Source organism: Neovison vison, chromosome X (genome assembly GCF_020171115.1).
Source record: "Neovison vison isolate M4711 chromosome X, ASM_NN_V1, whole genome shotgun sequence".
NCBI classification, from domain to species: Eukaryota; Metazoa; Chordata; class Mammalia; order Carnivora; family Mustelidae; genus Neogale; species Neogale vison.
The window spans coordinates 105,987,956-106,009,118 of NC_058105.1; the positions used below are offsets into that span (position 1 = coordinate 105,987,956).

Consider the following 21,163-nt stretch of genomic DNA (forward strand, 5'->3'; position numbering starts at 1 on the left):
TCTGTATATTCTATTTGAAACAAATGATAAACTTGAGTTAACGTAACCTAGAGCAGATGGAATCCCCCCAAAACGGCCATTGTGTGGTAGTACCGGGTGAGCTCTTTGGGAACCCATCAGAAAGTGTTTCTGGAGATAGATGTGACCCATTGTAGAATATCCTCAGTCTATCTGGTTGGGATTGAACCTATACTCAAAACAATACAAAAATAAAACAATTGGCCCTCAAGTTATGACAACCTCTTGCTCACAACCAAGCTCTTAATGGTCAGATTCAACACTAATTCATATTATGGCTTACAGGTGGGAACCTGCCTTTCCAACTGGATCTAAGTTATGTCCATGAAATAATGCAGAAAATACCCAGAGACATTAACATACATAAAATACCAGCACACTTTTAAAGATAAAACTTTTTAAAGCAAGTCATAAAGCAAAGGTAAACAAAACAGGGGCGCCTGGGTGGCTCAGTTGGTTAAGCCTCTGCCTTTGGCTTAGGTCATGATCTCAGGGTCCTGGGATAGAGCCCTGAATTGAGCTCTCTGCTTAGTGGGGAGCCTGCTTCCCTCTCACTCTCTGCCTGCCTCTCTGCCTACTTGTCTGTCAAATAAATAAACTCTTAAAAAAAAAAGGTAAACGAAACAAACCCATTAAGTGGACATATTCATGGTTTAGAAAGGGAAGTGGGTGGGGGATGGGGTAATTGGGTGGTGGGCATTAAGGAGGGCACTTGAAGTAATGAGCACTGGATGTTATGTAAGACTGATGAATCACTACATTCTACCTCTGAAACTAATAATATACTATATGTTAATTAAATTGAATTTAAATAAAAAATTTTAAAAAGACAATTGCTTCTTCCTAGTTTCTTCCATCTCCCTAGAGAAATAGTCTATGTGTAAGCAAACATATATATGTGTTTGCTTACATACCCTTTTAAAGATACAAATTGGAGCCTATTATATGTTATATGTTCTTGCTGAACAATGTATCTTGGAGATCTTTTCTTATGATTCCATGTAAAGCCATATCCCTCTAATAACTGTGTAGTACTCTACACAGCTCTACATTTATTTAGCTCATGTCCTCTTTATGCATATTTTTCCAGTTGTTTACTTACTTAATGCTGCAACAAATACATTTTCACATGTTTTTGTGCACTGATATAAATATGTGACATATGTGAATTTATACATATAAAGTTGTTGGGTCAGAGAATATGATTATTTAAAGTTTTGGAGAAAAAAAGTCAACAGATATTGGGAAATGGCCCTCTGGAAATGTCTACAATCTTACCACTAACATAGAAGAGTGCCTGTTTCTACACAACTTTGCCCACTCAGGGTGTTATCACATTTTTTTTTTTACCTTGGTTAATTTGAGAGAGAAAACGGTTTTCATTTGCATTTTTTTAAAGTTTGTGAGTACAAGTCTGAGACTATTTCTCCAAAATTATAGATCATCGATGAGACAGAGTTTTCTAAATGCTATCTGACGCCGGCTCTCTTTTGGTGAAGGGATCCCAGAGAATTTACTGTTAGAAGAGTAAACTTAGGTTGATAGAGTTCTTATATAAAGTGTGGATCAACTATTTTAACAAGAGACAGTTTCATAGATAGGTTTCATTTTTCAAAAAAGGGGAAGAAACACCATTCTGTGGCTCAGTGTGGGTTTGTCAGTTACTGCCTCCCCCCTTCCTGGGACTTCCCACTGTTCTTGAGCACAAATCAGACTCAAGCAAACACAACTCTTTCCATGGGATCAGTTATAAGAAGAATGGCCAGGCAATGAACAGCTGAGTTTCTTGGTCTTACCAGTGTAAGGCTTGCTGACATTTCTGAAGAGAGCCTTGGCTGGCTCATTCGTCTCTATATGGTTGATCACTGTTTCTTCAGGACCAACGGAGCAGAGTGTTCAGCGAAGGTAAGAGAAAGGAGGCAACGGGCCCTCTCAGTGCCCCTTGGGTCATCTCTCTTGTCACCCTTTTAGGCAAAGCTCATGAGAAGCCAGATGCAATGGTAACATCTCAGATGTCTTTCTGGTTGACCAAATCAGTGGTGAGTGGGAGTTGAAGCCAGCATTCCAGGGAGCCAGATGAGAAACGGCAATTAAGTCGGACACTTGCTTCTCTGAGCTCCCCAGTGTCACCCTTTGGGCATTTCTGAAAGACTTTTTTGACCTAAGCATTTGGACGGATGGGATCCAGGACTGGTTGTGAGATCGATGCTGTCCCCGTGCAGTAATTGCAGCACAGATTTAGCTTCTATGTTTTGAAAAGAAAGGCCTAAAACCTGACTACAGGTTTTTCAGGGACAGTACAATTCTAGAATTGAGTTACAGTGATCGGGGTTTTGAGATGAGTCCCATTACAGTAAGTTCCAATCGGCCTTGACTCTCAATTATTCATTCCGAGAGCTTGAGATAAGGGTTTTCCCGAGTGGCGGGGCAGACTCAAAGCGAATGTGATCTCCGGTGCCATTGCTTTTTGAATTGCCATCTGGCTGATTGGGGGCAAGTCTACCTGTGGGTATTAGACACTGCATGCCCAGGCCGGCTCTTGTCTGAATTCTCTGGAGATCTGCTCAAACATCCGTTTTCTGGCAGACATCCGTCTGTACTTCAATATAGACCTGACTTGGCCAGAATATTCAGACTGATATTTTTGGAACATTTCTTTTGTAGGTCAGTGTAGTAACAGTGTGTTTCGGAGCTTGAGACGCTTCCTGTTGGAGTGCAGAGTATTTTCTTTTTCTTCTTTTAAAGATTTTACTTATTTATTTGAGAGAGACAGAGTGACAGACAGCATGAGAGAGGAGAAGGTCAGAGGGAGAAGCAGACTCCCCGCTGAGCAGGGAGCCCAGTGTGGGACTGGATCCCAGGATTCCAGGATCATGACCTGAACAGAAGGCAGTTGCTTAACCAACTGAGCCACCCGAGGGCTCAGGAGAGTATTTTCAGTTCACATTAGAGTGGTCATGTAGGGGATATACAAAGCTAGGACACTAATCCTGTTAGCTCACAGCACAGTGGAGTTTCAATAGCAGTTTCAAGGTCAGAAACATTTCTGATCACATACCTAATGATGATCTCAGATATATAAGATACTGTCTCTCTAAGCTCTTCACAAATATGACAGAATGTAAGTTTGCCTTCATTCACTAAACAGAGTTATTTTCCTCCCAGTTCTTGATTTGCCAAGTTTCAAACCTATATTAAAATGGAAAAAATAGTACAATGGACACCCAAATTTCCATCATGGAGATGAATCAGTTACAGCATGATGTCATACTGACTTTCTATCTTGTTTTCTCTTCACACACATACACACAAATATAGACACAGTTTCTTTGGTGACTTTAGGACACATGTCACCCCCAGATTCTTGAGTATTTATCTCCTAAGGAAAAGGGCAGTATTCTACATAATTACAGTGTTAAGGAAATTTAACATCAATATGTTACTATTACCTATTATATGATCCATATTTAAATTTCTCCAATTATCCATATGTTCTTCACAATTTGATTTTCTCAGTTTAGAACCCAAACAAGTATATTGTAACTGCATTTTGTTGATAGGACCACGATTAAATAAATGTTAATGGAGATAATTAACAATAAAATGAACAACGAATGATTAACAATTAGAACACCAAAGAAATGTAACATCAGTCCATACCAATACTATTATGATCGATTTTCTTATTTTTCTATTCCTCTCATTTTGTGTCAAATTCAAAAAAGTGATCATAAGCTTTAATTTTTTCATTTGCGAGAGGTCAAGACCAAATATGAAGAAAATCCAAACTATGACCAAAATATATTTACACACTTTCTGCATCAAAATTTACAGTTTTGGTAATAAGGAAATTCACAGATCCAGATAACACCCTTGGGAGTCGCTGTTAGCTTTTGTCTGAACTGAACAGAAAGTTTACTTGCTGATGTTAATATGGTAAACAGAGGCCTTTTGCCTTTTATTTTCTTAGCCATCAAATTTACACTTTCAGAAATCAAGAATCACTTCATGTTTGATAGAAGAGATAATCCCAAACCATATCTTTTGTAGTAAGAATTGATATACGGATGAATGATACTTTAGAGCATTCGCTGACAGATCCTACCCAAGAGGAAGTAAGAGGAATATAAGGCAGGGTAGACAGTGAAGGGAATGTTCATTTCTAGCTCTAGAAAACATGTACTTTCAAAGGCAACAGTAAGGAAACCGCAGAAGCTTTGTTTAGATGGAGAGATCCTTCCTAAAGAAATCTTGCTTTGGGTAAATTTCTTATATCACTTGCTGAAAAATATGTAACATAGATTTACTTCTTATGATGAAAAAAAAAAGTAATACACATTATGAACAAAATAAAATTCAAGGTTTTCAGCAATAACCTTTTGGTAGTTTAGTCACAAGACCCAGAAATCAAGATCTTAGACAAACAAACAAACAAAGTGAAGACTGGAATTATGGGATGTAGGGTTTAGATTAGAGGAAAAAAAGATGAAGAGATGGAGTATTTTGAGGATTGGGAGGGCATTAAGAATATATCTCTGATAGGTCACCTACACATAATCTTCACAAGACAGTGCTTCATCCTTGAACCAGGATAAATCTGCTCATCTGATTGGCAAATTACAAAATAAGAATGTGTTGAAGAATGTCAGTGGAAAACAGTTAATTTCCTGTGTTGCTGGTGAGGAAACTGACCCAAGCTCCTGGAAAGGTAATTTGCAAGGGTTGTGAGGTTGTAATTCACTTTCTTCAAATCTGGCTTAAGGAAAGGCTCATGGAGGTATACGCAGGGATGCCACACAGTAAAAAGGCAAGAAAAACCTCAATGTCCACTTTGAGAAGCCTAAGATGTGCCTGTAGACATATCATTTTGTGACTGTTAAAAGGCAGATCCCAGCGCACCTGGGTGGCTTGTTCTGTTAAGTGTCCACCTTGGGCTCAGGTCACCATCCCAGGGTCCTGGGATCGAGCCCCACTTTGGGTTCCCTGCTCAGTGGGGAGTCTGCTTCTCCCTCTCACACAGCCCTTCCTTGTGTTCCCTCTCTGTGTCTCTGTCTGTCAAATAAATAAATAAAATCTTAAAAAAAAAAAGGCAGATCTTTTTAAGCAGACAAGCTGACAACAGGTGGGAACCAAACTGTACCCCACTTAGGCAGGCCCAGGATCTTCTCCAAAACGTTGAACAGACTTTGCTTGCCTTTATTTCCTAGGAGCCAGCCCCTGCTGCTTCTTTCATGTAGCTCTGGATTGTTCTTTGTACCCCTGGCTCAACCCAGCTCTCAGACCTACCACTCCCAGTTTCCACCAGTCCCAATCTTCTCGCTTTCCTTTTGCTATTGCTGGTTACTCCTTCATTCAAAGGAGCTTTACCCAGTGATTTATCTCACTGACTTCTTTAAGGTCGCTGCTGATTTTGCTCAAAGTTCTTGCAATCCTGAAAAATATCTTGTTGATAGGGACAGAATAAGCCAGACCTCTCATTCTGGGATAAGGATGCTTAGTGGACGTCCAGGAGCTCAGAACTGTGGCTAGAGGAACCGTGAAGGGTCAAACAGGGGTTGGATAGCAAAGCAGGGATCTTGGGACAAATAAAAATGCACGAAGGCCTGGGATGGGCATGAGGTGTGGAGAATAGGCAGCAATCGGGCAAGGCTGGGTCCCCAGTCTTGTGGTAACAGGCAGAAAGGAGGTTGGGAAGACAGATAAAGACCATGTATCAACAGGGCCTCACGTGGACTTGATCTTGGAGGTCACAGGGTGCTATGGGTAGTTAAACAGTACATCTCTAACATCACTCTGTGGTTGTAACATTAAGGGTGCAAGATGATGTCAGGCCATAGCCAATGGGAGAGGTTAGGGAAAATGTTCCCATGGTAAGTTTAAAAGACCAGAGAGGATGAATTATTGGAATACCTCAAAGACATACTGGCATCGATACACAACTGGGACATGGGTGAAGTCCTCTGGGTCATTCCTCTGTGGGGGAGAACACGGGCTGTCTTTTTGGAGCTTTTCTTTCTGCACTTCCCTATATTTTCCTTCCTTTATTCTCGAGTGCTGTTGTTAGTAAACGGACTCCGGGTGGACATCCTTCTCAAAGGACTCATTGCTGGTCATGACTGCTTGATGTTAACTGCTCTCCACATGGCAGGGGTGGGATATATTTTAACAACAGACCACATGCTTTGGGGTTCATCCATTTGAACTTGAATCTTGCCTCTAGCACTTAGTTGCTTTGTGTCCTTGGGAAGGTCATAGGTTCAATCTCAACCTCGGCTTTCTGGCTTGGAAAATCCAAATTGTGGTAATAGCTAACACGCAGTGTTATTGAAAAATGAGGCATAATGCATGGAAAGAAACCGACACAACTATGATTATTATTATGCTCTATCCTGCTACTGCACCTGCCTTTTGATGTAGGTCAAGGGTAGGCAAACCATGGCCCATGAATCAAATTGGCTCTTCGCCTGTTTTTCTAAATAAAGCTTAATGGAGCAGGGCCACATCCATTTGTTTACATATGGTCTATGGCTTTTTTCCTGTGATGAGGCACACTAGCAGTAGAAGAGACTTAAAATATGAAGTATTTGGTCTCTTATAAAAAAAAGTTCGCTGATCCCTAACTTAGGTTTTTCCAAATGTTCCCTGTTAGAGAGGTCTTAATCTATGCCTGTTTTGTTTGGGTATAAATGGAAAGTATTTTCATGTACAGAGTAGAACAAGAGTTTTCTGAGAAATGATATCAATGCTACTGAAGAAGGAAGAATTCACATTGCCATTTCTTCTGAAATCCAAGTCAATGGCTTAACAAGCTTCTGCACTTTAGCACATATTTCTAAGATGTGAATTTGCATATAAGGTTACTTTTGGTATTCCCCTGTCTGGTAATGATTAACATAGCCTAAATTCACCTGGAACACCTCATCTGCAAATGTCCTTGGATGTCTTTTTCTTCACACTTAGTTATGGGCAATTCTAAATATACCTATACATCTTCTCTAGGATGAGAAACAAAAATTCAAGTGATAAGATATCTTGGAACAATTAAAATAATCCATTGGGTTACATTTCTGGGTCTCAGATGAAATTTACTCTAATACATGTCTTAATATTTGTTTGAAGTATACCTTTGACAATATCTGTTAGGAGATTAATGTCAAGAATTTCACAAATAATCACTGAAATTTTTTTAAATGCTAATAGTTAAACTCAAATAATATTTCTCTATTTTTAAATTTTAGGATGTCAGGATATACAGTATTGTTTTCACTCTGCTGGTATATTAAAGGGTTTTATAAATATTAAGTGGGTTAATATATAATTTTTGTTTATACATTTCAACCAATATTCCTCTCCATAGCTTTAGAGTAGGCTTTCAAAAGCTGCTTTAGCATGCTCTCTGCTGCCCTCTGCAGCTAATTTTCGGAAACTGCTTTTGATTCTGAGTAACCCACTCAACACTCTGTGCTTATAACTCACACAATATTAAAGTTTGAGGGGACTCGACCGATGATTTAATCCTACATTTTTCATTTACAGATCAGAAGTTGAGTCACTGAGGAGTTAAGTGACATGTGAGTGTGGGCTCTGTTTTCTTTTTTTTTTCCAATTTATTTTTTTTCAGAAAAACAGTATTCATTATTTTTTCACCATACCCAGTGCTCCATGCAAGCCGTGCCCTCTATAATACCCACCACCTGGTACCCCGACCTCCCACCCCCCCCCGCCACTTCAAACCCCTCAGATTGTTTTTCAGAGTCCATAGTCTCTCATGGTTCACCTCCCCTTCCAATTTACCCAAAAGCACATACCCTCCCCAATGTCCATAACCCTACCCCCCTTCTCCCAACCCCCCTCCCCCCAGCAACCCACAGTTTGTTTCGTGAGATTAAGAGTCACTCATGGTTTGTCTCCCTCCCAATCCCATCTTGTTTCATGGATGGGCTCTGTTTTCTAACTGCCAGTGTTTGAATATCTGGTGGCTTTGGACACAGTAATTTTGACTTCTATGTAATAAGCATAGTAATAGTACCTCCATCTTGGAGTCTTTGCGGGGATCCAGGGATTTAGTACGTAAAAAGCACTGAAAATAGGATGTGGGTTGTAGCTAGCACTGGTGTGAGGTATTTCGTTGGCTTGTTGTTAACAAGACTAAAACCACAGCTCGTGACAGGGTCAGAACCAGAAGTCTGTTCAAGAATTTTTTTTTTTTGCCATAGTCCGAATATACAGTGCAACTTTACCTTTGAATGTAGATTTTAAGAGTATGAGTTGTCCAAGTTATTTGAAGTTCTTGTAGTCTTTATAAAGCTATCGATACTACTGCTCTGGCTGTGACTCATTCCTCCTTCGGCTGTGCAAGGCAGGCTCCCCACCAGAATGACTACCAACACTCAGAAGCTCCTTGAGCTTCCATTATAAATTCCCACTGCACACACCTGGAAGATGATTTCACTGTGGACTGTAAGTGGCCTCTCTAAAGGGCTCCCTGCCTGCATTTCCAATGTACAATTAGAGACTTGCACTTAGATCATCTCATCTGAGACTCAGGTGGAACTCCACTAAACCTGTTAGCTCCTTTTCCAGCTCTTTCTCTTGATCTCCCATTTTCATCAGTGCTGGTGCCATTTCCCCAGCAGGCCCAGACTTGGTTATTTTTGGCTCCTCTCCTTCATTTCCATGTGCACGAGTCTCGGTCCCTCAAGTTCATTTCTTCTCTTCCTCTTCTGATACCTCCCTCCCTGATTCTTGTCCTAATCCCCTCAGCTGGGGATGAACCCAGCACTCTCTGCATGGGCTTAGTTACCTTCCAGAGCTTTGTATGGCCAGCAAAGTACACTGCACGTCCTGAGCCTCACATGACTCGACTTGCTTCCCCAAATGCTCTTCCCGCCAAGCAATCTTTTCCTTTAGCCATAAGCATACCTCTCCCTAGAAATTAGGACCTATTTTCTGCTGTTCCATCATTGGACTTACTGCTTTCTGTCTTAGTGGCCTGCACTGGGCCCCACGCGTCAAAAGAATAGGGTTCTTGTTCCACCAGAATCAAGTTACCAACAAAGCTCTCGGCTGATAATGGTGCAAAAGACCCATTATTCCAAACCAAATCCTAGACCTTCCTCCATCATTGTTTTGGAGGAAGTGGAGATGATCTATAGTGCTCATAAACATCATTCACATAAAATGAAAGAAGACTCATTAGGGCTGATTATTTGGTATAAAAAGAAACAGGACACATAGTGGAAGATTTGGGATAGGGCTGAATGGGAACAAGGGCTAATAAAGAAGGACTGTGAAATTTTAGTAAAATCCTTAGGTGATCATGACTATGAAAAATAGACACTTGTACCCCACCCAGAAGGGTGTCTGTTACTGACAACAGGAGAATGACAACTCAAGTCTCTTCACTTCTGTTGACTTCTCTCTCTGTAAGAATTCTTCCTCTTTCTCATGCCTTGAGAAATCCTTCTTGTTTTTTAGAGCCAAATAAAAGTTTACCTTTTACAGTGATTTTTCTGTCTCTTCTTCACCCTTAGAATATATTCTATCTTTGGGGCACCTCAGTGACTCAGTTGGTCAAGCTTCTGACTCTTGATTTCATTTCAGGTCATGATATCAGGGTTGTGAGGTCAAGCCCCAGGTTCAGCTCTGTGCTGGGCATGAAGCCTGTTAAGACTCTCTCTCTCCCTCTGTCCCTCCCCTCAAACACCACCCCCAACCCCAACACATCTGCTTCCCCACCCTGCCTGCACACTCTTTCTCTCAAAAATTTTAAAAAAAAAAGTGTTTTATCTTTTTTTTTAAAGATTTTATTTATTTATTTGACAGAGAGAAATCACAAGTAGGCAGAGAGGCAGGCAGAGAGAGAGAGAGAGAGAGAGAAGCAGGCTCCCCGCCGAGCAGAGAGCCCGACACGGGACTCGATCCCAGGACTCTGAGATCACGACCCGAGCCGAAGGCAGCGGCTTAACCCACCGAGCCACCCAGGCACCCCAAGTGTTTTATCTTTAACCACAAACTCAGCTGTATAGGAAGGGCCAGCCTCTTCCCCCCAACCCCTTAGTTACTTTAAAAATAGTAAGTTTCTACTTTCATTAAGAAATGAATCCAAGTTGTACATGAACATAATTTGGGTCAAATTATCCTAAGAGGTTTGTTAAGGCAAAACAGCCGTCCTTGCCCCTCTTTTCCAAAAGGAACTACTTTTATCTCCTTTTTATTAAATAATTACTTAGTATTTACTGCCAACTTTTGTATTTTTCTCTTTGGGGCCTCATTTATTGCTTTGTCATCAATCAGATAATGATTTCATTTCTTTTTTCCCCTCCCCTGGCTTCTATCGAATACATACACCAAGTACTAAGTCCATGTTCCTTTTTCTTCATCTGTTGACCACCCAGTCTCGACATGGAGGCAAATGCCTAAGACAATTTTTATTGCCATTACATGACTCTACGTGATCAAGTACTATTCTTGTCTCCTCACTTTGTCATCCTGTGACTACACCTCAAATTTGGTTAGATCAGTTTTCACCACTTTATACATTATTGTGACTATCCAAAACTATGTCCAACTCAGCAATGTAGTAAACCGTATCTTTTTTTTTTTGCTGCACAACTTTTTAACTTATAAGCTAGAGATTATAATTCCCTAGATCTGTGAAGTGTGATATGACAGTCAAACGTGGCAATTTAAATGAAAGGAAACTGTCACACTAGCTATGTTTCCTGCCCTCACTAGTCCTATGTGGCTCTTGGCTATCGTGTTGGACAACACAGATATTTCACATATCCATCACCCGAGAAATCTGTATTAGATGGCACTTTCATCACCTCAGACCCACCTAAGAGACCACACTATTAAAACATAGCTTTTAAAAATTTCCTTGAACCACTCACATAGGGATTCTAGACTTCCCCACACAGTAATGGAAAAAAAAATGAACAGGAAGTGTCATATAATCTTGGTTTCAAAATAGCTAAAGTGTCTCAGATTAGGGTCCCACAGACCATCAACAAATAGCTCAGAGTTTATGTCCTTGGTTCACTAGCTTTTGAGAACCCCTCTCCAACACTCCTTGAAAGGAGTACAGAGATGAATTAATCAGATGTGGCTCTGAATGACAGATCACCTGGTACACATTAAATTACAATTACATTGCCTGTCTTGAGTATTTTAAAGTTTTATGTTATCACCATCAGTATCTTCTAATCCCATGCTGTCCCATGGAGTGCCATGTGGGGTTTTAAATGAATTTAAATAAAATTTAAATAAGTTTCATTAGCTGCATTTCAAGGGCTTGCTAACCACATGTAGCTATTGCTTAACATTTTGGACAGAAAGAGATCATTGCATCATTTCAGAAAGTTCTGTTGCACTGGTTGAAATTTTTCACTTGCTTTGCTCTTCCTAATTCACCGCCAAGTCCATAATCAATTACATAAATCTTACTTCAGAGGGCTCAGACTTATGAAGTCTCCAGAAGACTTCTGATCTATTTCAAGCAGCCAAGTTGCCTTTCGAGCCTCTAACTCCTTTCAGTAGAGCACAACTTCCACTGACTTCCTGGGAGGTGAGCTATTTGAGACTTGTGACTTAAGAAAATATCTATTTTATCCTTATACTCGATTGATGATTAGGTTATTAAATCCTAGGTTGATTATAAATTTCAACCAAAAATTTTTAGACATTGTTACATAACGTTCTTTCTTCTTGTGTTGCTTTGGAGAAGTCTAAATGTTCTGGTTCTTGTATTCTTTTTTTCTCTCTGAAAAATGTATAAAGTTTTCTCTTTTTCCCAAGCAGTTGGTTTACAGTAACAAGAGGGGACCTATAGGAAAAGTGGGCATCTACCCAGTATTCTGGAAACCTGTCCTCCAGTTCTGGGAAACACTCTTTGTTTAAATTTCTCCCCTATATTCTCTGTCTTCTTTCTGAGACTTCTGTTGCTCAGATAATGAATCTCCTGGACTGTTTTTTTTATTTTATCTTTACCATTTTTCATCCTGTATTTTTGTTCTACTTTCAAACTGGGAGTTTGCCTCAACTTTACTTCGCAATCTATCTACTGAGCTTTAAAATTCACTAACATTTTTAATTTCTAAGGACTTGAGAATTTTTTTATTGCATCCTACTTTTAATTAAAGATTGTTTCATCCACTCTGTCCCCTTGAGACTATAGACAGTAGCTCACATCCCTTCTGCCCAGAACTGGCTCTTGTATTTTTCCGCAGTTCTTATTAAGAGTCAGTTTTCTCATCTCCAAAGACATTAACCCTTGGTCTCTTGCTTTCTGGCTTCTGAAATGTTATTGCACTTGTCTCGTGTTCTCGATTTTCTTATAAATATTAAGATTTAAAATTGATCAGGAGTTCTTCAGTCACTGCAGGGCTCCTTCCTCACTGGGTTCTCCCCTCAATGCCAGCTTGCTGACACACTTGTGCATATGAGGTGGTCAATGTGTCATCGTACGGGGATCCATGGAAACTTATTCATCCAGTACCTGGAGAACAGTCTATAAATATGTCTGCAATCATCCCACCACTAACCTAGGTCTCCTCCAGGCCTGGAGGCTCTGGGTGTATGAGCCGACTTGATGAGGCAGCCTCATTCCTGTCCATTGAAGCAATCCATGTGGCTGGTTCTCATCCTCCCACACCACGCTGAGCAGGAGAGAATTTCCCTTGACTTGCTGCTTCCTCGTATTTTCTGTGGGAGGTAGGGTGCAGACCTCTCTATCTGGCTTCCCAAAGCTAGCTGGAATCACAGCACTTCTACTGGTGGGGAATTATATCCAGTAGTCTCATGTGGATGCGTAAATACCATGCCGTACATCTGTTAGGGCTCTGGAGTCTCAAGTTTAAATGTTCAAGTTACGTTTTCTCAAAAGCCCTTTTTCTTTTCTTTTTTTTTTTTTTTAAAGATTATTTATTTATTCAACAGACAGAGATTACAATTAGACAGAGAGGCAGGCAGAGAGAGGAGAAAGCAGGCTCCCCGCTAAGCAGAGAGCCCCATGCGGGGCATAATCCCAGGACCCTGGAATCATGGCCTGAGCCGAAGGCAGGGGCTTTAACCCACTGAGCCACCCAGGCGCCCGAAAAGCCCTTTTTCTGAAACTGGATTCTGCCAAGAATTCTAGAAGACCATTTATGAACTCGGAAGTAAAAAGCCTCATTTTTGTTCTGGTTTCTCAGACGGTATTCTGAGACCTTGATGGCTGAAGTCCCTAGGGGCAGCTGGGGTGGGGCGGAGGGGGCGAGTCAGGAACGAGTTCTATCACTATTACAGCTGTGGGATAAGGTGCATTGCTTTGTCAATTACCTGCTTCTCATGGATCTAAGAGCTGCCTTTCCATCTTGATGTTCAGTTTGAGGGAAGAACTACACTTAGAAAGTTTTCTCAGGAAACAGTTTCATTATCCTCCTACGTGTGTCTGGCACACAAGAATCACCTCACAGATTTGTTGAAGACCTTTAATTTTGTGTCTTTATGGTATGGAACAATGAGTAGAATATAGTATTACTTAAATAATTGATAAATTTACTGACTCTATCTCCCAGTAGTTCTAAAAAAGAAAAATCAACACTGAAAAAGTAACTTATATAATTAAAACAAGTATACTGTTTTTTTTTCTGTTTATAATAGTATCCTTATACAATTAAAAAATCACTTGGGGAGTAACAATATAGATGCTAAAATGTAAAAATAGGACCCATCTGTTTAGATAACATTATTTCCTAATTTGACTTTTTCAAAAACACTTCTCGTTTGTTTGTTTTGTTTTTTAATATTTGTGAGAGAGAGACAGAGCACAAGTAGTGGGAAAGGCAGGCAGAGGGAGAGGGAGAAGCAGACTCTCCACTGAGCAAGGAGTTCTATCCCAGGACTCTGGGATACTAACCTGAGCCGAAGGTTGGCATGTGACCAACTGAGCTATGCAGGCGTCCCCTCATTTGACTTTTCAATTTCAGGCTCAAGTTAATAGATGTGTCTGAAAAGCCTGGCCCTCAAAGCCAATGAGGAACAGTTACCTTTGCTGTTGTCTGGAGTTCCACTGCCAGGAATACCACACGGTTCTGTTTTTAGAAAGCGCAGCTGCTCTTTTTCCAGCCTGTTCCAGCCACTCTAGACTCCAGGGACACCTGCTGAGGGGGCAGAGGAGAGGCAGGTGGAAACAAAGTCCCAGATCCAGAAAGCTCCTTGCTAACTAGGGGAGAGGTAAACATATCAGCTGGGCGCAGAGACATTTCCAGGATGTCATACAGTGAGAAGCAGGCAGGACAGAGCAGGGAACCCCTCCTGCTGCAGATATAGGGAGGCTCCGTGGGCCTTTGTGATGGGTTTGTAGTGAATTCTTTTCCTACCTTCCATTGTTGATTACTTAATTCCAGCTATTAACAGCTATACTTTGAGTCCCTTCAAAATGCAAACAGTTGTGCCAGTTCCCAGGGAGCAATACAAAGATGAGTAAGACTCAGTTCTTACTTTCAGTAAAATTTATTGTAAGTTTCTGCATTCCACCCCCTCTCCCCATAACTCACTAGTTATTTCCCCAATTTCCAACTTCTCAGTCAGTCCCCATTTTCTCTCGAACAGAAAGCAAACACTGCTGCCTGACACCCAAGACCCTCCAAGACCCAATTGCAGTCTTTTCTAGCCCCTTCCACTTATGCTCAGCATCCTGGCACACGGCCAAAAGGCCATGCCGACATATTCTCTTTTAACTCTGTATGGCTGAAACTTCCAGTGTTCACAATTTAGCTAAAATGTCACCTTCCCTAGGACCTATTCTGTGACTTCTCTGCCTTTGCCCCAGGCTATATTAGCGGCTCATCTTCCGTAATTTCTCGGTACTCATCACTGTTCCAATCCTCCGTAATGTAATATTGTAATTGTCTGCACCCAGCTTTCCTCCCATAGTAGAACCTTCTTGAAAGACTTAACTATTTCTCTTTGTCTTTTTATTTCTACCATAGGCCATAGTCCTGGTATACAACAGACACATAATTATTAAAGGCTTGGTGGATAAATGTTATCACCTTTTTTGTCCTCTATTTTAAATTTTTTTAAAAGTTTAATTTGGGGAGGCCTGGGTGACTCAGTCGGTTAAGCACCTACCTTCAGCTCAGGTTATGATGCCCATTCCTGGGGTTGAGTCCCATATTGGGCTCCTTGCTCAGCAGGAAGTCTGCTTCTACCTCTGCCTGCTGCTCTCCCTGCTTGTGCTCTCTCTTTGACAAATAAATAAAATCTTTAAAAAAATTTAATTTGCAGGGGTGGGGGAGGGAGTGAGGGAGCACAGAGGGAGAAGCAGACTCCCTGCTGAATAGAGAGTCCAATGTGGGGCTTGATTCCAGGACCGTGAAATCATGACCTGAGCCAAAGACACAGACACTTAACCCATTGAGCCACCCAGGTGCCCCCCTTTATTTTTGCTACGATCAACTGCTCATTTTTTATTGTTGTATGGATTTTTTTATTAACATGTAATGTATTATTAGCCCCAGGAGTATAGGTCTGTGAATCACCAGGTTTACCCACTTCACAGCACTCACCATAGCACACACCCTCCCCAATGTCCATAACCCACCCACCCTCTCCTATCCCCCTCCCCGTGGCAACTGTTTGTTTTGTGAGATTAAGAGTCTCTTATGGTTTCTCTCCCTCCCGATCCCATCTTGTTTCATTTATCCCTATCCTACCCCCCAACCCCCCCACGTTGCTTCTCAACTTCCTCATATGGGAGGGAAATCAGGGAGAGCATATGAAAATTGTCTTTCTCTGATTGACTTATTTCGCTCAGCCTAATACCCTATAGTTCCATCCACACCGTCTCAAATGGCAAGATTTCATTTCTTTTGATGGCTGCATAGTATTCCATTGTATATATATACTACTTCTTCTTTATCCATTCATCTGTTGATGGACATCTAGGTTCTTTCCATAGTTTGTCTATTACGGACATTGTTGCTATAAACATTCAGGTGCATGTGCTCCTTCGGATCACTACATTTGAATCTTTAGGGTAGATTACCAGTAGTGCAATTGCTGGGTGGTACGGTAGCTCCATTTTCCACTTTTTGAGGAACCTCCATGCTGTCTTCCAGAGTGGCTGCACCAGCTTGCATTCCCACCAACAGTATAGGAGAATTCCCTTTTCTCTGCATCCTCGCCAGCATCTGTCATTTCCTGACTTGTTAATTTTAGCCATTCTGACTCGTGTGTGGTGGTATCTCAGTGTGGTTTTGATTTGTATTTCCCTGATGCCGAGGGATGTGGAGCATTTTGGCGATGTTTCTAGGAAGAAGTTGCTGCAGCTGAGGTCAAAGCGGTTGCTGCCTGTGTTCTCCTCAAGGATTTTGATGGATTCCTTTCTCACACTGAGGTCTTTTTTTTAAAAAATAGATTTTATTTATTTATTTGAGAGAGAATGAGTGAGAGAGAGCATGAGAGAGGAGAAGGTCAGAGGGAGAAGCAGACTCCCCAAGGAGCTGGGAGCCCGATGCGGGACTCAATCCTGGAAGTCCAGGATCATGACCTGTGCCAAAGGCAGCTGCTCAACCAACTGAGCCACCCAGGTGCCCTCTCATTGAGGTCTTTCATCCACTTTGAGTCTATTTTCGTGTGTGATGTAAGGAAATGGTCCAGTTTCATTTTTCTGCATGTGGCTGTCCAATTTTCCCAACACAATTTGTTGAAGAGACGGTCTTTTTTCCATTGGACATTCTTTCCTGCTTTGTCAAAGATTAGTTGACCATAGAGTTGAGGGTCTATTTCTGGGCTTTCTATTCTGTTCCATTGATCTATGTGTCTGTTTTTGTGCCAGTACCATACTGCCTCGATGATAACAGCTTTCTAATAGAGCTTGAAGTCTGGAATTGTGATGCCACCAACTTTGGCTTTCTTTTTCAACATTCCTCTGGCTCTTCAGGGTCTTTTCTGGTTCCCTATAAATTTTAGGATTATTTGTTCCATTTCCTTGAAAAAAAATTGATGATATTTTGATAGGGATTGCATTAAACATATAGATTTCTTTAGATAACATAGACATTTTCACAATATTTGTTTTCCAATCCATGAGCATGGAATATTTTTCCATTTCTTTGTGTCTTCCTCCATTTCTTTCATGAGTGCCTTATAGTCTTCTGAGTACAGATTCTTTGCCTCTTTGGTTGGGTTTATTCCTAGGTATCTTATGGTTCTGGGTGCAATTGTAAATGCGATCGACTCCTTAATTTCTCTTTCTTCAGTCTTATTGTTGGTGTATAGAAATGCAACTGATTTCTGTGCATTGATTTTATATCCTGACATTTTACTGAATTCCTGTATGAGTTCTAGCAGATTTGGAGTGGAGTCCTTTGGGATTTCCACATAAAGTATCACATTGTCTGCAAAGAGTGAGAGTTTGACTTCTTCTTTGCCGATTTGGATGCCTTTAATTTCTTTTTGTTGTCTGATTGCTGAGGCTAGGACTTCTATTACTATGTTGAATTGCAGTGGTGATAATGGACATCCCTGCCATGTTCAACTGCTCATTTTTACAATTCCAGTCTTCATTTCCTCCATTTTACTTATCAACTCTCTTTCTAGAATGCTGTCCGAAGGGTATCTCAGTGGACTTGCCTACCAGAAGGACATCCACTGGAGCTGTTCATCTTATAATGAGCAGGCGGCTGAGGAGAGGGAAGAAGAGACGAAATCTGCTACTCATTCCTACTGCTCTGTGGATGAAACCCAAGTGCGAAGTCGGTATGTGAGCTGCAAATCCTCGGACAAGTTTATTTCTTCAGTGCATTCAAGAGAGAGCCAACACAGTAGAAATCAGAGAGCCACAATGCTGCAGACAAACCCCAATCCTGTGTTTGAAAGTCCCAACGTGGCTGCAGTTGAAATATGTAGAGACTCCAGCCGAGAGACCTACTTGGTTCCACCCTCCTGCCAGAGTATTTGCAAGAATTACAATGACTTACATATTGCAGGGGACCAGGTGATGGCTATTAATTCAGTGACAACAGATTTTCCCCCTCAGAGCAGTTTTGAATACGGCCCCTTGCTGAAGTCATCAGAGATTCCTTTGCCCATGGAGGATTCCATTTCCCCCCAGCCCAGCTACTTTCCCCAGAAACCTATCCAGCGGTACTCATCCTACTGGAGAATAACCAGCATCAAAGAGAAAAGCAGCCTGCAAATGCAGAAGCCCATGTCAAATGCAGTGTTGAATGAGTACCTGGAGCAGAAGGTGGTTGAGTTATATAAGCAGTACATCATGGACACCGAGTTTCATGACAGTTCTCCCACTCAGATCCTGGCGTCTGAACTCATCATGACAAGTGTGGATCAAATCAGTCTCCAAGTGTCTAGAGAGAAGAATCTGGAGACCTCCAAAGCCAAGGACATAGTCATTAACTGTCTATTACAGTTGGTATCAAGTGAAATCAGCACGCCTAGTCTCCATATTTCTCAGTATAGCAATGTCAATCCATAGAGAGGAAGCCGCTCTCTCAAATATTTTGAGCTAAAACAACACTTTCTTCATTGATTCTGAGAATGTGCAGGAGGTGGCTGTGAAGGGGAGTCCAGAGTTAGAGAAGTAAAAGTTGGATGGAAGTCAAGTGTGAATTCAGAGGAAACCTTACCATTACACACGATGAAGGCATGTGGAAAGAGGAGCCATAAGGACTAATTTCAAAGCTAAGGTTGTTCAGCAACAAAGAAAAAATAAAAATGACCCAAAAAGAAAAGGTATGATTTAAAGGAGTACAGAAGTTTAAAAAGAAGCCAAGCCAAATAAGAACATATACATGGGAAAACAAAAAGCCAAATGTTTCAGGGTCAAGAATTAATGTTTGTTGAGTAAATAAATTCCTTGAGAAGAATGGACTGTAGAAGGGTGCTGTGTTTGGGTAGAAAGACCAGTTCCCATAGATGTGAAATTCTATTTCTTTTCTCTATTCTTTATCAGATCATTAAATATTCTTTATAAACATTCATACACTAGCAAATTGCAGTTGTGTTTTTTTGAATGATTACTTAGCTACATCTACTCTAACCTCCTAGTTCTGTTTACTAGTGAAGACGAAGTTTTCTAAATGAAAAATATCATATGGTGAATTTTTCTTTTTTTTTTTAAGACCATATTTTTAAGTCATCTCTCTACCCAGTTAGGGGCTTGAACTTACAACTCTGAGATCAAGAGTCTCATGCTCCGCTGACTGAGCTGGCCAGGCACCCCTCACATCATGATTAAAATCATTCCTTTTATTTTGCTATATATTATTTTCTTGGTGGTGCTAAGTTCCTAAAGAAGTTACGAATGTTAATTTCCCTCCTTTTCATTTTTTTTCTCCACTTTCTCTTGACCCTTGTGGAACCAGGAAGGGGTCTCCTGCATCCTCTAAACAAGGTTACAAGCTCTAGGGTCCCATCATAGCCAATTCTGTCAACTCATATGCACTAGAATGGTAGCTTCATGAACACCTCACTGCTCTACCCCATTCTTCTAGCTTAAAAGATGGCAAAACATGGAACACTGGCCTTATCTAGCCTGCTGCTTATTTTTAAGATTATGATATAACTGACATGTAACATTACATTAGTTTCAGGTGTATACCATGAGTCACTGTATCTATGGCAAAATGATCACAATAAATCTAGTTACATCCTTTTTGAACCCCACTGAGCTCAGAATTTCTTCTACCATTTAAAAATGGGAAAAACCAAGTATTTGACTGGTGAAATTAAGATACTCAAATTCAGTGTCCATAAAATCAGGCTTTACTCTACTTCAGCCACACCCATTCATTTATGTGATGTCAATGGCTGCTTTCACACACAAATGGCAGGTTGAATGAATGCGGCAGAGAACTAATGGGCCACCAGGGCCTGAAGCACTATCCTCTTACAGAGAGAGGATGCCAACCATGCTCCCCATGGGGAAGTCTGGGGAGGTAGCTTCCTGGGGAGTGAGGAAACAGAACAGGTTTCCAGAGGCCTCTGGCCATCTCAGGGAGCTCTGGAGCCGGCATGGCCCTTCAAAATGGATCCACATTGCAATTAGAGGGTTGGCTGTGGTTCTCCAGCTCGACCAGAAGGGGGCATAACTTGAGCTGAGACAGTTGAGTTCAGGGCACTACTCTCCAAGTGGAAGCAGTGGCTGGGGGACAGAGCGCCTCATACAGAAGCAGTGATCCAGGTGGAGCAAAGCACCATCTTCTACCTTTCTCAGTATTTATTTTTATAAGTTAATGTTTTACAACTTGTAATATTGAGTAAGGAAACCGGGTTTTGAAATGATTAGTCAGATATTTTATTGTTTTAAATTTATAGAAATAATAGCTACTCTTTATTAATGGCTTGGTATGTGTCTGGCACCATGTTGAGTATTTTGCACAAGTTATTTTGTAGGATTCTCATCACCTATGAGAGCAAATGCCTATTATCCCTTTTTTTGTCCACAGACATGAGGTCGCTTGGCTGGGGGGGTGGGGGCGAGTAGTTAAATAACCTGTGGGAGGGGAAGGAGTGGGTGGTGAACCTGGATTCCAATTCAGTTCTGTTGAAATTCAAAGTCCTGGTCCTTAAGTACGACCACCTGCTCTCTTGTTGACCACCATGCTTTTTCCTCATTAAAGACTGGACTTCCTCTCTGGAGGAAAAGAACTCAGTCACTTCACCACTACGTTTTCTTCATTGTTTTGCTGGATAATATTTGCAGATCTTCACCCCCACCCAAGAACATAAGCTTTGATTTGTTCATTTGTTTCTCCAGGTCTTAAACACTATTTATACATAGTAGGAACCCAGCTAATGTATGTCAAATGGATATATTTGGCTGTGTTTGATACTGCATCTGGTGGCCAAAGTGAAAAACCATCAGTATGAAAACCAGTAATTCTGATTAGAATCAAATGCTATTGCGAGTTCCTCCTCAAGGAGAAAAATAACTGAATAAATGAACTTAATTTAACATGTTAGCATAATAAAGTACATTATAATAAAATATCATGAATACTTTTCTTTAAACTTATTCACTAAGAAATAACTCATTACAAAAGAGAGTGGTTTCTCTTTTCCAGTGAGCCTTACTTTAATGTTATTTTGGGTGTTTGGAGCACTGTGCATGAAGCATAGGGAAGACATGTGTGTG

General features: G+C 40.9%; 1 protein-coding gene across 2 annotated transcripts; it reads left to right on the forward strand.

The window, feature by feature from the left end:
- Nucleotides 1–1,732: 1,732 nt before the first annotated feature.
- Nucleotides 1,733–19,019, forward strand: TASL (TLR adaptor interacting with endolysosomal SLC15A4). Of its 2 annotated transcripts, none has more exons than XM_044235057.1 (2): nt 1,733–1,923; nt 17,608–19,019. In XM_044235057.1, the coding sequence occupies exon 2, from the start codon at nt 17,609–17,611 to the stop codon at nt 18,500–18,502; it is 894 nt and encodes a 297-aa protein (XP_044090992.1). In that variant the 5' UTR covers nt 1,733–1,923; nt 17,608; the 3' UTR covers nt 18,503–19,019. The 2 variants fall into 2 exon arrangements, with proteins under 2 accessions (XP_044090992.1, XP_044090993.1); XM_044235058.1 differs by lacking the exon at nt 1,733–1,923 and adding an exon at nt 11,484–11,587.
- The last annotated feature ends 2,144 nt before the right edge of the window (nt 19,020–21,163 follow it).

Coding starts and splice junctions, on each gene's coding strand:
- TASL (XM_044235057.1), top strand. CDS start 17,609: ATGCTGTCCGAAGGGTATCTCAGTGGACTTGCCTACCAGAAGGACATC.